At 39.0% G+C, this 15,963-nt stretch overlaps 1 protein-coding gene across 1 annotated transcript in view; it reads left to right on the top strand.

The window, feature by feature from the left end:
• LOC144082538 (ephrin-B1-like) overlaps positions 1 to 15,963 on the top strand; it is a 70,962-nt gene that overhangs the window by 50,335 nt on the left and 4,664 nt on the right. The window contains exons 3-4 of the mRNA XM_077609768.1: positions 190 to 282; positions 13,099 to 13,215. Of these exons, the coding sequence (XP_077465894.1) occupies positions 190 to 282; positions 13,099 to 13,215 (210 nt within the window). The remainder of the gene's footprint in view (positions 1 to 189; positions 283 to 13,098; positions 13,216 to 15,963) is intronic.

Genomic DNA, 15,963 nt, shown 5'->3' with positions numbered 1-15,963 from the left:
TTGAGGGCGAGGAAGGCTAATCACTGGAACAGCAAATCACTTCTTGTCGTAAATATTGATTAGCGCTGCACGTTATAGACCTGCTCATTAACCAGTGTCTTGTCTTCGCTCCACATTTTTTTTTTCTTCTTCTTTATCCTCCTGCCTCAAACTCATCCTTGTCCTCCCTTCGTCTATTTTCTCCAACAGCTACTTCGAACGGTACAGTGGAGGGCCTGGAGAACCGCGAGGGAGGCGTGTGCAAGAGCCGAGCCATGAAAGTCATCATGAAAGTCGGACAAGGTAAATGTTGCGCTCACCTCCGATGTAGAACACAATGCAGCGTTGAGGCCTTACAGCCATGTTTCACTTTGCGGTGACATTTTCATTTATCGCCATGCGTGTGGAGCGTGACTCCGCCTGCCGCTCGCTGGCTTCCAACGAGGCCTCTCCTATTTTATGATTTTTATTTATGTCGGTGTGCCCACACTTGTCCTGTTGTGACATACATTCAATAGCATCTATCAGGCACAACCAGGTAAAACTAATAAAGTTTTATACAATAGCCGTGCAATAAATCCAGTCCGTCGTATATAAATACACACACCATCTACTGAATATGTCTACATATAGATATATTGACACCATTTTTAAAATATATTTAGTACCTAATTATGTAATACAAAAGACCTAAATCAAAACAGGTTAAAAAAACAATGACATTGATTTACATTTTCTTTTTTGGTGTAAACTGCCCCCACCTTAATGCAAGTATGCACTCGAACATTCAAAATGAATTATCTCGTGGGGGGTGCTGGAGCCTATCCCACCTAACTACGGGCACCAGGAACGGGACACCCTGAATTGTTTGCCAGCGAGTCGCAGGTCACAACGAGACTACCAACCATGCACTCATACCTAGGGCCAATTTAGTGTTCAACCAGCCTACTCTACATGTTTTTGGTATGTGGGGGAAAACCGGAGTACCCATAGAAAACCCACGCATGCCCGGGGAGAACATGCAAACTCCACACGGTAAGGACCCACCTGGGATCGAACTCTCGACCCCAGAACTGTGAGGCTGATGCGCAAATCGGTTGGATGCCCCTGGAAAAGATCATGGATATATTATTATACTATTGTTCAGTCTCCTTATTTAGGGGTGTGACTAGATTATGAAAAATCTAATTTCAAAGGCTTTATAAATAATTGATGTAGATTAATCATCCTTTAATCATGTGACATTCTTTGTTCAGAAAAGCTCTATTTAATATGAAAGGATTTTAATCACTGAAATGCTATTACGTTTCAATGCAAAACGGAAAAAAATAGGAAATAACCCTAAAAATAGAATGAGATGTAAAGTCAAATGCCATTTTAGGGAATTTATATAAAACAGCACAAGCCTTTAAATAATCAAAATAGAATCTTTTTTCTTATGGTCAAAGAGAAAAAATATTTCAGTAAATTAGGCAAGTAGGTGAGCCCCCCCTTGTTTTGCGTCACAGATTGATTTCAGGCTAAGACATATTATTTTGACGTACCTTTTCAAATCCACATCTCGTGTTTCATAGCATTATAATCAGGTTAAAAACAAAACAAAACATTTTTCTCTCTCGCTGTTTCATTTGACATTTGTTATTATTTTAATTTGAATATATGACATGCATAATTAGGAATTGGCTGTGCGCTGTCAGTTTTGATTCAAAATTTATACAGACCGATAAAATGCCGCAAGATGTACTTACAAAGTTTCCGTGCTGTCTAGACGGCAAGCTGTAATTAAAATGTTTTTTTTAACTTGTTAAATGTTTGGAATACTATAATAATCATGAGGAATGTGTTAAAAACACACCTCTATTATATGTATCTATGTATGAATACATTAATTACAGCATTTCAATTTGCTGTGTCTTGTTCCAGAATTTTCGTTACGGTTTAATTTGATTGTAAATATATATAAAATAAGGCATGTCATAACATCTGCTTAATTATATGTTGAAGTCCACATTCTGTTTGGAAAACAGTAGCTCACCATGGCTCTCCATGTAAATGAACAAATACAAAGGTTATTGCCAGAGAACACTCACTTTCCGTTACAAACCAGTGCAAGTCACCAAAGATAACACTGATTTTTAACATTTACAATTATGTCAACCAGCCTGCATGTCGAGACAAGCAAGGTGTGCCACAATTTTTTTTCGTCAACACGAAAACACAGAATATAATAATCACACGGTACCACTGCGTGTGACAGCAACAGTTTGGACTACAGCCATTAATGTTTAGTTCCGTCCGGGGATTTTTCAAAACCACGACAACATTTACTTGCCAAGTTATTCACTCTGGAATCCAAATATTAAGAAGGTGAAAAAGGAAGCACGCTAACCTCAGTATTGGAAACAAGTTGGAACTTATTAAGAATTTCTAGTTGGCATGTCCTTGGCTCACTTCCCTGTAACTCCACTAATTCATCACGCCATCTTTATTGCACTTTTAAACCATCACTGCAACATTTAATGATAAGGTAAAAGTGTTAGAAACATTTTCATCCTGCTTTACATTCATTTGCAATTGCTGTTTTTTGGCCATCAAAAATTTAAACCTTGTTCCTCTAATCGAGCAAAGTCAACTGTCTATGAAAATATACACTTGTACGTGTGTAAACAAGTATAGGAATGATTTTTAAATTGACTATTCATTCATTTTCTCAACCGCTTATCCTCACAAGGGTCACAGGGATGTGGATTTTTTCCAAATTTAACCATTTAATTAATTAAAAAAATGTTTTTACTACATACATATAAGACAGGAGTCTTAAGCTTGCAGTTCAATCACGTCCCGTGGGACAATATTAGTGTTTCTCGAATGTATTTTGAGATAGGCCAAGTATATGTCTATATTTTTAAATAAAATAAAAGCAATCACACAGTCACATAAAAACACATTAAATAAATTAAAACGCTAAACAAACAAAATGCAATAAATTGGGAAAAAGGAAGAAAAACAACATTGGCATAAGTGTTGCCTATGTCTGTTTTACTCTGAGATTCTTATTTCTTGTATTTTATAAATCTTTTATGGCTTCGGCTGATGATACTTTGGAAAAGGGTTGATAAACAGTGAAGATGCAGTTTGACGTTGATGTGAAAGCTAAAGTATGTTTGTGTATAAGTGGCCAGTGGAAAGTACGTAAAAACACTGGACATCAAGTAAACAATTGAGTTTTGTTTGGATTTGTTTGGACGCATTTGCATAGCACTTTATTTTAGTTACGAGGCAGATTCACGTATCCTGGAAATGACAGTGTGCTACACACAGACATAAACAAGCACCATCCTCTTGAGACACACACACACATACACACCGCATGCTTGTAAGTCTATCAAAGTGCAAGATTTATGATTTGCTTTAAAAAAAATGAGACTTGCAAGTAAAAAAAAAAATGACAGTAGAGGCTTGTTCGTCTGTGTTTGTAAATTGATATTTAAACGTTGGCTGGCAAGATGAGGCCAGCGTATCCTGGCAGTCGATAGGAAAATAGAATCTAACGAGCTGCTGATGCTAGCAAGGTTGGACTTGGAGCAAATTCAGCCGATACAGTCAAAAAATGGCCACAATCATTTGACAAACAAGCATGCCTTGCATTATTCTTCCATGTAGGTCACTTGAAGCATCCTGCAGGATGACGTCCCACCACCAAAAGACAACACAGCTGCATAAGTGCAGGCAAGGCTTTAGCAGGGGGAAAACAAATTTGTGAACTTAATGGAAGTCGAAAGCAAACATCTGACTCGACCAGAGTCTTAGGAAACTTCTCGGTTCCAGTGTGTTCAAGTTGCTCCCGGCGGTTCATCTTCTTTGCTAGAGTACGCACTTATTTCACAGAATTGTCAGAAGCAATCTGTCACTCACAATCCTCGGCGCCCTGAAAACCTGGTTTAAAAAATGCTGTCAGATTTACTTTTCGTTAATGCAGTAGATCACGTGCCTATCCAACTGCGAAACAATTTGACAATGGCCTGTGAGTAATTCCACCCCTTTTACTTGCTTTTGTATAACTTTCAGTCAACCAAAACGGGAAGTTAAGTAGAAAAATACCTTACCATATGTTTCTAAATGCCCCTAGCTGGTCATAAACAGTAGAAAATATTTTGATTGTACTAAGAAAATGTGAGTGTAGATTCATTAGTTTGTGCTTAAATTCACCAGGCTTACTTTTCTTTAAGGCACAAAGTGGTGGCCCGGGGGCCAAATCTGGCCCGCCGCATCATTTTGTGTGGCCCGGGAAAGTAAATCATGTGTGCCGACTTTCTGTTTTAGGATCAAATTAAAATGAAGAGTATAGATGTCTATTAAATTTCCTGATTTTACCCCTTTTAAATCAATAATTGTAATTTTTTGATCATTTTTTTCAGTTTTTAGTTCAAAAATTATTTTGTAAAATCTAAAAATATATAAAAAGGCTAAAATAAACATTGTTTTAGATCTATAAAAAACTGAATGTTCAGGGCTTTTAATCCAGTTCTTTTAATCCATTTATTATTATTTTTTAATTTTATATCTAAAATGGTCCGGCCCACGTGAAATCAAGTTGGCGTTAAAGCGGCCCGCGAAACAACCAGAGTCTGACACCCCTGCTTTAAAGGTGTATGAACAAAAAAATCCAATCAATATTATGATTTTAATTCATTTCATCCACCTTTATTAAAAGAAATAAAACATCCAAAACAACACCAATGTACCTTAACTTTTAAGAGGTCACATTGAAATGTGTTCTTTATCTAGAACTGGCGCGTTTCCAGTCGATAGGGATAAATAAACAATAACTGTTGATTTTTTTGTTAGTTCTGCAATTATTTTAATTGTCAAATTCAGAAGGCGAGGTAGGCATGCAAGCTCCTCCTTGTTGCTTCAATAAACGTTGTTGCCCCGGGGCCAATTCTTGCTGTGTGGTCTGACTTGCTCATTAAACACTGAGATAATGTAGTTTCAGTCTGGGGTCGTCTTCATTGGAGATGTCAGACCGTAAAGTCTAACCCACTTCCTCAGCCATGCGTCTTGATGCTGTGACATAGTGATAGTGACGAACATCAGTGATTGCACAATTTGGAATATGTCGTTAATCATTCAGTGCTCTCCCCCCCCCTTTAACATGTGCAGTTAAGCTATCTTTGCTTTATGTCCAAACCTTAATTGAGCAGAATAATTTATTTGTTAGGGACACATCAGTATTATTTACATCAGGGGTCTCGAACTCAATTTACCTGGGGGCCGCTAGAGGCCGAGTCTGGGTGAGACTGGGCCGCATCAGGATTTCCACAAGAAAAGCACTGATAAAACATTCCAACGTTATCAAATATCTTTATTTTTTAACAAAAAATAATGAATTAAATAAATTAACTTAAAGATGAATAAAAAATAAATCAATCAGTAATACAAAACCAAATAATACTAATGAGCATACAGTAGATATACACTGGCTGGCTAAGTAGAGAAAATGAATTATTTTTATTCCGTTTCAAATGTCTGTATTAACAGCTCTTTAACCTTTAACTTTCTGAATTTGAATGGAACATTGAACATGAAATATTCTGAACACGGCTTCTCTTGCCTACTCCTTGCTGCTAGAGACCTGGCAGCGCTTCTTCTCACATAGTCACATTTGGCTTGAGGGAGGAAACAGTGGAGACCCTCAGTAGAGCTTGAAGATGCTCATCAGTAAGTCTGGACCTGTACTTGGACTTATTGAAGTTCAAGGTGGAGAAGAGCTTCTCACACAAGTATGTGCTCCCAAAAAGGCACATGGTCCGCTTGAACCTTCGGGAAAGTTCAGGGAAGCTGGGGGTCAACTCTCTCAAAAATTGCCCAAGCTTGTCTGCTTCTCCACTCACCTCCCTGAACTTGGCTTTGAGTGCAGAATTGCACTGCAGGTCAATGAGCTCCATTTGAAGCTCAGGAGGGGCATCTTGCACATCAAAAGAGAAGGGGTCCGCAAAAATTTGAAATGTGGCTTTGTGTGTCTTGAAGTCTGCAAATCTGTGATCAAATTCCTCCTGTAGCTTCGAAATGGCCTCAACATACTTCTCACCACTGAATGGTGTGCCTGCATCCACGAGAGCCTTGCATGCTGGGAAATGGCAAAGGTTTGTCTGAGAGAGCTGGGCTTTCCATAACACAAGTTTAGTGCAGAATGCTCTCACGTTGTCATAGGCAGCACTGACAAGTTGCCCCTGGCCTTGTAGCTTCTTGTTCAGTACATTAAGCTCATGTGTGTTATCAACAAGAAAAGCCAAGTCCATGAGCCATTTGGGATCACAGCACAGGATCAATCAACTCACAAACGGCGTAGCTAGCTTTGACTGCTGCATTACTGTCTTTGGTAGCCTTCTTGAAGAGATCCTGTTGCCTCAGAAGACGTGTTTTAAGACTGGCAACCTGGTTGGCTCTCTCATCTCCCTGGTATTTTTCGTACTCCTCAGCATGTCTCGTAGTACAATTACGTTTCAAATTGTATTCCTTGTGCACCGCAACTTTTTCAGTGTAAATGAGACACGTCGGGGTGCCCCTGTGTTCAACAAAGAGATATTGCACTCCCCACTTTTCTTGAAACTGTCTGTGCTCATCACCGACCTTTCTCTTCACGGCAGGCTTTGAAAGAGACATCTCTGGGGCTCTGTAATATGTTTTTCCACTTGGAATGAGTCTCGGGTTGATCTTTCACATTCAGTCGCGTGGGTTTGTGGCGCATGTGCACTTTCGCTCTCCGTTTCAATCGCGGACATGGCTACAGACAATGACACAGGCTGGATCATGGATCATAGCGCCTCATTCAGTTCTATGCTGAGAGCAGCGGAGGAGTGTGCGCGCCGAGCGGAGTGATCGGCCTCACGGCTTCTCCTCCGCCCAGCCTAATTGGAGGAATGAATGAGTGAGTGAGCGAGGCACTGGACAGCCCGGCCGATGTCCCGCCCTCCAGAGCCGTATACCTCACCGTGATTGGTTCATTCAGCTCCGAACCAAAGTTCCCTCTAATTTTTTGTTGGTCTGAGCAGAAAGACAACCTCCCTGAGCGCACTGAGTACCAGTGTGAGCGACATCATCGGTACTCGGATGATTCGCCTAAAGACGTTTCGCCGACGGACGTTTGACAGACGGGCAGGTCGCCGAATGGACGTTCCACCGAACGTTCATTCGGCCGAACGGAGGTTTCGCCGAAACGGGATTCGAACGCTCGCCCCGCCGGATCGTGTGTGTACAAGTTTTTCAACCTCGGCCCGCGGGCCATATACGGCCCGTTAGGATTTTTAATCCGGCCCGCCGCCGGTGTTGTCCAAATTATAGTAAAAATCAATGTTCGTCTACCATCAATGGCAGTCCGGGAATAACCACTCTTGGGCAGGCAGATGTAGCAGAACCGAGCCGTAAAATGACAGCAATCGGGTCAAATCCATCCTAAAACAGCATTTAATGATTAAATACAAATACTGGATGATATCGCGATGGAGGCAAAAAAACGTCTATAGACGTCCATTCGCCAAACGGCTCAAAATGCTCTCAAATTCGGTCAAATCCAGCTGAAAACAGCGTTTAATGATTAAATACAAATACTAGTATTTGTATTTAATCATTAAACTAACAAATACTAGTACGACCTGTCCGTCTGTCAAACGTCCGTCGGCGAAACGTCTTTAGGCGAATCATCCGGTCACGACATCATCATTGCTCGCTATCGGCACACCATTATCACACCTGCCACAAGCAGGTGCATGTCAATGTTCCCTCTAATTTTTCATGTAAAACATGCTGTAAAACAAGAAAAACATGAGTGGACAGAGCTACTGCCACTGGCTGCCACTTAAACGGCGCCATCATGGGGAAAGGGGTAAAAAAAAATAAATAAATAAATAAATAAATAAATAAAAAAATTTTAAAAAAAAATCGATCTTTCATATTAAGACGGGGGCCGCAAATTATCGTCCCGAGGGCCGCAGTTGGCCCGTGGGCCGCAAGTTTGAGACCCCTGATTTACATCCAGCAAGTGATGAGGTTTGTTCCATTTTTACATGCTGGCTTATAAAACTGTATTCATTTTTTAAGGTGTTTATGATTTAATTCACATTTTTCTTCATATGCTACGGCAGAGAATGAATACCAAACCAAAGAGAGAGATATTAATAGTACATTTGGACAAAATATATTTCTTTTTTTCCTGCATAATAGCATTTTGCCAAGTACAAAAATAACTTTCTCTCCAGAAATGATGTGACATTTAGACAAGAAGAACACAAATTTAAGACATTTTCCTTTAATTACAAAGTGCTTTAGTACAAAAATCCTCCTTAATTCTCCCAAGATCAAGCTCCACCAAATCATAACAGCAGATATCTCAGAGCACGTTTGATTTGGGCCAGCCTTTGAACCACACTTCTATTTTTAAAGCGAGCTGACTTGAAGTAAGTCAAAGAAAGGCCTTTTTAACAGGAAGGAAAAAGTAGACGGGCTCAGGGTGGGGCGGCCATCTGCCTCTACTTTCTGGATAATTTATGAGCGTTGTGTTTTCTATATTTTGTTATATAATTGAATATAAGTCAAACTCCAAAATGGTTGGCCCGTGATTGGCTCTGACCCCAGATGTCATTGTGTTTTAATCCACATTCCCTGTCTGTCTTGCTGAATGCCAACATTCCTGTCGCCAAGTTCCCGTGCGTTCCCATATGTCCACTCCTCTGCCTTTTGCACTTTGCTCGTGGGTTGCGGTTTGGTGAACCGTCATCGTGTGCAATATGCGCATTGTTTTATAGTGGCGGTGAATCACCGCCGATTCACCCTCTTAAGTTGTTTACCTGGTTTGTATTCCATCTGTTGTTTCCTTTGGTAGAGGAACACTCAAATTGTATACTGAGCTTTTATTGTTTCATTGTTGAGTCATTCCACAATTGGAACACTTTTTACATACCACCCATCATATTTTAAATAATCCACACTGTAAATACCAAAACGTACAGTTTCTGTGTAAACCTTCTTGTCCTGAGACCAAAAATATATATATAAAAAGGGAGTAATTACTAATAATAGAAACTAGGGCTGGATAATAGTTTTAATACAATCAAATGAACCTAAATTTCAAGCAAACATTTTATTTAAAATGTAATTTAAATGTACACTTAAAACCGTTTGAATGAAATCTTAAATCTAGTTTCTTGGGGATTACTGAATTTTTCTTACTATAAGTCGCACCAGCCAAAAAATACACAGTGAAGAGGAAAAATATATATTATAATTTTGGGAGGGCATTTTTTTATTTTATTAGAAACCAAGAATAAATATACATTAATGTAACAATTGTAAAATAGAGGACAACGGGTTAAATAGGCATCTGTTAACATAACAGTTTTTTTAAGATGACTATAGTTTGAAAAAAAAAACATGGTGGTCAGAGAGAAATAAAGAGAGAGCATAAAAACACAAAGTTCGCACTTTAGTATTAGTCACAGTCCCAGCCAAACTATAAAAAAGTGTGACTTATAGTCCGGAAAATATGGTATTTGTTTCATGGCTGTTTGTTGTACTGTGGGAACATTTCTTTTCATAAACATATTTCAAATAGTCATTTCTTATGGAGTGTGTGTCCTTCAACAAGCTGCGTGCCTTTTACCATAACCTTTTTATCATGCTAGAAGAAGAAAGCACTGAATTACATGCATAATGTACTGGATTTAACATCATCAAACAGTTTTCTAAAAGTATTGATTTAACAAATTTATACCCTCTCTTGTATTTTTCATGTTTCTATAAAGTAGTTAGACTTGACTGAATGTCCCGTGCTACCGCATGAATTCCCGTTATGATTAAAATCAAATTTGGACATGTTTTTCTTTTCTTAATTGCATATCGAATTTTTTTTCAGCAGTAACAGTTAGATAAACAGTTAGCGGCTACTCATGAGAGGAAAGATGACATTATTATGGATTTTTAATCCTATCTGAAATCATGTTCTAGTGATTATACCAATTATGTATATTGCATACATCAAGTGGTAACTCTACTTATGAAAGCTTCTATACATAAATTTTTTTTGATATGCAAATCACTTTTCCAATATACGAAAACAACATCCAAGCTACAAAATTCCCCGAAAGGTCAATACATTTCCTGTATCCATTATTTTATTTTGAAAGTGTAGCGTTGCGTCTTTCTTGACAATCTTCCTACACTCCGTTGGCCTCGCAATGGCTGTTTCACAACAACAACTCTCCTTTTTTTTTCTCGAATGTGGTTAAAGAAACTATCTTTATTTAAAATTGATGCTGCGAGTGAAATGAAGAAACGGGGCTGTTATCCATCCATTACGGATGTTGCAAGGGAATACGGCCGTAACCCACTTGCCTTTGCTACGATATTGAAGTAGGAGGAAGCATTAAAAGCTGCAATTCCTTAGCATGGCCTCTCTGAATGACTCAGGGACTATTACTCCTTTGGGTAGGGGAAGAAATTGCAGGGCGTACATTGACAGTGTCGTTTGTTTCTGAAAAAGCAACTACACGAATAGAAAATATTTTTGCTTATTCATTTTAATACATTAATACATCATTTTCTTATCACCTACTCTTATTTTTACGTGTTTCTCACCTCTTTCATACAAAATTGCGACACTTTGATCATTTTTAATGGGTTTAGTTGGCAGTTTTTGTGTGTTGAGGACAGTGGAATGAATTCACATATAAAATACTGTTCTGTTTACAAATAATCCAAGTTATAAAACAAGTTCTTGATCCGATTAATTTCATAAGTATAGGTACTATTGTAAATCATATCAATGTGTAGCTGAAACTCCAAAAAGTGAAGGTTTATTTTTTCTGAATTTTGAAGCCAAATTTTCAAATTGCGTGACCGGACGTTTCGTCGAAAGACGTTTGGTCGACCGGACGTTTGGTCGACCGGACGTTTGGTCGACCGGACGTTTGGTCGACCGGACGTTTGGTCGACCGGACGTTTGGTCGACCGGACGTTTGGTCGACCGGACGTTTGGTCGAACGGACGTTTGGTCGAACGGACGTTTGGTCGCCGGGTTCGCTCGCTATCAAATTATGACAGAGTTTACTGTTGATATTTTGATATTAGATATTTAGATATTAAACTCATTCTCTCTCTCTCTCCCATGATTATAATTTTGAGAGCTGGTTTCAACAGTAACCCGGCGACCAAACGTCCGTTCTACCAAACGTCCGTTCTACCAAACGTCCGTTCTACCAAACGTCCGTTCTACCAAATGTCCGTTCTACCAAACGTCCGTTCGACCAAACGTCCGGTCGACCAAACGTCCGGTCGACCAAACGTCCGGTCGACCAAACGTCCGGGGACCAAACGTCTTTGGACCAAACATCCGAGTGCCGTCAAATTGTGGAATGACCTCATTTTGATCTCTTTTGGCCACCGCCATGTTGCGTCGATAGTTTTTTTGTATCAACAGTTAGCAGTTACTCATGAGAGAAAACTAACATTATTGCAGATTTTCAACCCTGTTACCGTTGATATGTAATCTGAGATAATCAAGCTTTACTAGTTTATTACCTATTTATTGGTGAGTATGTAGCAGAAAATCAGAGAAGCAACGGTTTATTTTTCAAGAATTTTCCAGCCAAAATTTTCGAATGACTCGTTCTGGCCGCCATCATGCCACTACATTTGTTCGAAATATGTTGAGTCGCCTCCTTGCGCGCAACTCATTTCCTCGCTCTTCCCTTGCCGCCTCAGCTCTATCATTGTCTCCCTCGACTCCCCACTCCCCTCCCCGCCGTCTCCATCCTTCCTTCTGGCGGCTTGGCACTTCTGAGGTAGTCGTTGTCTTCGCAGCTAAGGGAAATGTCAGCGGTGCATGCCGAAAAATGGGTCAGAACATGCATCGACGCAGGCTGTACATGCTCACCGGGTAACAAACGGCAATGGGGCAAGTGAATCATATCAGTGTGTCCCCTCATATCGAGCATGATGTGCAAATGTTTCTACCTCTTACCGCTGTCTTTTCTCATCAATTATTGACACTCCTCCAAGCCTCACGGCATTACTCACGAATACCGCAAAGGTAGCAAAGTGGTGACCTGAGCATTAGGAAGACAAATGTGTTAATAGCGTAATTATGTTTGGATGCTAAAGAAAATGGAATGTACGCCAGTGTAGGCTGAGATCACAATTTTTTTTTTCTCTATCCCTATTCGTAGCATGTCGTGCTGTACCGGAGAAAGAAAATCAATGCATCCAAACACTGCCTTAAGGGAGTTGCCTGCCCAAAAACACTAGTCCTTACACGTTCCCCCTGAGCAGGCCCTGGGCACATGCAGATAAAAAGACCCGGGGTCAGCGAATAGCATCAGATATTGTAATGTGGAACCCGTCCGACTGGCCTCGCTAATAGTTTCTAAGCGACGGCCACCCGCACCATCGTAAAAGCCACACGAGCACGAGGCTTCAAAGAGCGTGTGTTGAAATTGCTACAGACAGACTGATAAACTATCTGTTTCCCTCACGTTCCCCTCAGCGCGACCCCTCCTCTTCCTGCCCTCCTCCTCAAAAGTGTGCCTCTTTTCAGGCAGAGTTGGAGCCAGTGCAATAAATAAGACATATTATGGCCTTTTAACGTGATGAATAATGTAAAGCAATAAAAAGTTAATATATAACTACTTCACCCTCATTCTGCCATGCCTAAGTGTATTGTAAGTAGAGTCTAGGTTTATGCTTTGCTGTGTTTACCCGTGTACGTGTGTGTGTGTGTGTGTGTGTGTGTGTGTGTGTGTGTGTGTGTGTGTGTGTGTGTGTGTGTGTGTGTGTCGTGGTCGAAAATGTCTGCTGATGTAGATGGGAGTTCATTTTTTACGACAGGACAAGGATTCTGCTGTTTCGCAGACCCTGGCAAACTCGTCCTTCCCTTTTTTTTGTTCTTTCATCGTGACTTCTAAGACGCTCTCAACACGTGCAACGATAACCTTGTCTGTACATGAAAGATATATCCAAAGATAACAAAATTTGTTCCTTTCTGTAGCTGAGGAAGGTGTCATTGTAATGCTGAGTGCGTGCGGTGCCAAAGACTGACTTTGTTTCTTTTAAACTTGGTTCCCACAGTTCCGAATGCAGTCAACCCTGGAGTGCCAGAGAATCCAGAAGATAATACCATACCAGAGTCCAGTCCAAATCCACCAGACCAGGATCAAATGGGAAATGAGCTGCCTGGAAACCCTGGTAAATACACTTTCTGTTCTTTAAACAACATTCCAGTGCAAATATTTCGATAAAATGATTTTAAACACTACCTTTTTTGCTCAGATTAAAAATTAAAAAAAAAAAACATCTCAGCCTCCAGTATACCTTTAATAATTTGTAGATATTCACTCACCGCTATTGTTTTTTTCATCTCTTTGGGAGAAAGGTTAAGTAAGTTCAGAGATAATCATTAAAATACACCTTATATTTAAATCTCTATTGCCGTGGTATTTTGCACTTGTGAGCAACCGCAAGGCAAGATGAGTGAAAGAACAATTTCCCCTTCCTATGAATAATAAAGCTTTGCTTTAAATTCCTGTCTAATTTTTGGCTGCATATTACTTCAAAATTAAGGCTGGAATTTATCAAATCCCAAATAGAAGGTACTAGATAGCATGTTCTGGTTAACACAGATGTCGTTAAATTATGGCTTGCGGGCCAGATCTGCCCTGTACACAATTATTGAATGGCACTCCAATATGTTCAGGATAATGAATGTTACATGTTCTGTGCAGTGTGGAAAGTGTCAGTTCGCTCAATGCGGTGGTTTCACAAATGGAAATGTTTTTTTTATTTTATTTTTTTAAGCACATCCAATACAAAGGAGATTCAGTGGTGGAGGGATTTAGTTTAATCAAAAATAGGAATTGAAAAATAAAATGGAAAAAAATACATTTGCCTTTTTTCCCCTGACATTTGTCAGGCCAAAACATCCATTAAATGAAATCAATTCACCTTTAAATAGAACTTCAACAATATTAAAACAAAAGCCAGACATTTTGTTCTTAAAGTCATCTTTTTTTATAGCCTTGGCTGAATGAGTTAATCACAGTTGGATGAATAATGAAATAGGTCGGCTTAATGCATGGAATCATTCAGAAGCTCCAAACCTACAATATTGAATAGGCTTTTTTAAATTAATAAAAGAGAATAAGTTCTCATCAGCACACCTTATTTTCCCTTAGCTACCGTTGCACTGTTTTGCATGTTGGTTTGCTCCTGCCTTTTATCTAGTTTATTTGAAACCACAAAATTAGCCTGGAAAATTCATCTCAGGTTTGATTAATGACATTTCATGTAGTTAATTAATCAGCATGCGTGTACTCATCCCACAATGAGAAAAATAAATTGCACTGCAATTAGCCAAGTTGGCCAGTGCAATCCTGGTCCTGTGTCACTTTTGGCATGTGCAAACCTTGAATAAATTATGCTTTAAGAGTTTTGACTACTAATTTGATTACTTTATTTAACGTACACGAGCGAGGCAACAAGAAAAGGGAGAAACATCTCATTAGCTTTTCCATTATATTGGATCCCATTAACTTGTGCAGGTGTATCCATGGGTCCGGTGAGTGTATACACTATTAAATTAATGAGACCGCCATTTAAGATTCAGTGTAGGATCAAATGAAGTGTGCTCAACGGCCGTTTTGTATTTTTTTTTTTCACCGGTAATTTTTTTATCTACATTTTACAGATATATACATATATATATATATATATATATATATATATATATATATATATATACATACATATACACATATATATACACATATATACACATGTATATACACACTTATATATATACATATATATATATATATACATATATATGTATGTATTAATATGTATATATATATATATATGTATGTGTATATATATGTATGTGTGTATATATATACATATATATAAGTCAAAGTGATCTTGAAAGGAGCATATATATGTATATGTATATATATGCAAATATATATATCCCAAGTACATATATACATATATATATGTATGTATATATATGTATATATATGTGTATATATGTGTATATATATATGTGTATATATATGTGTGTATATATGTATGTGTGTATATATATATACATACATATCTACATATATATGTGTCAAAGTGATCTTGAAAGGAGCATATATATGTAAATATATGTATGTATATATATCTATGTATATATATATGCATATATATATATATATATATATATATATATATATATATATATATATATCCCAAGTACATACTGCTCCATCTGGCTCAATGTGATAAGCCACCCCCATTCAATAATTGCTTATTTGACATTAGCTTCTCTATAAAAAGATTCCATAATATCCTTTTTTCGTATACTCAGGCTTTTACCTGTCTACCACTGTTAGATCAGCGATTATGTCAAGTGAACAGGTGAAAGGTGTAATGAAGGAAGTGTCACTGCGGCTTGAAGAGCTGATATTTCTGGAATGATATTTCTGAACAGCCTCTTTCCAACATTGCCGTGTGCAGAATGTATGAAATTCCTCGTGCCTCCGATTGCACTGATAAGGTGGGGGACCGCTAGCTTTCAGTCGTGTCATTTACTCGTCATTAGCAGCGTTGAGCTACTCGCCCAACGGTTAAGTGCGGAGTGGTCAGCCGAGTTTGCAGACATAGTCATTATGGAGGATGGCAATCTGCACGGTTATCTCTCTGGAGAGCCTCCACAACATGTTGCCGGAGCGGACGCTCGTGGACAGTGAGAAGGTGGTGCCGCTTCTAATGGGGTGGGGGCCTTGGCAGCAGCTGCACGCATGCATGGTAAAGAGATTTGCTTCTCAGATTTCAGTCACCGGAGGAGCCAATCATTCTTTCTCATGTCCGCTGACAATCTCCCCCCCCCCATTTGAACTTTCATCCGAGGCCCCACGACGCCTCTTTTAAAATAAATACAGGATACTAATCGGA

This window comes from Stigmatopora argus, chromosome 9 (assembly GCF_051989625.1).
Source record: "Stigmatopora argus isolate UIUO_Sarg chromosome 9, RoL_Sarg_1.0, whole genome shotgun sequence".
NCBI lineage: Eukaryota > Metazoa > Chordata > Actinopteri > Syngnathiformes > Syngnathidae > Stigmatopora > Stigmatopora argus.
This window is presented reverse-complemented; position numbering and strand designations above follow the sequence as displayed.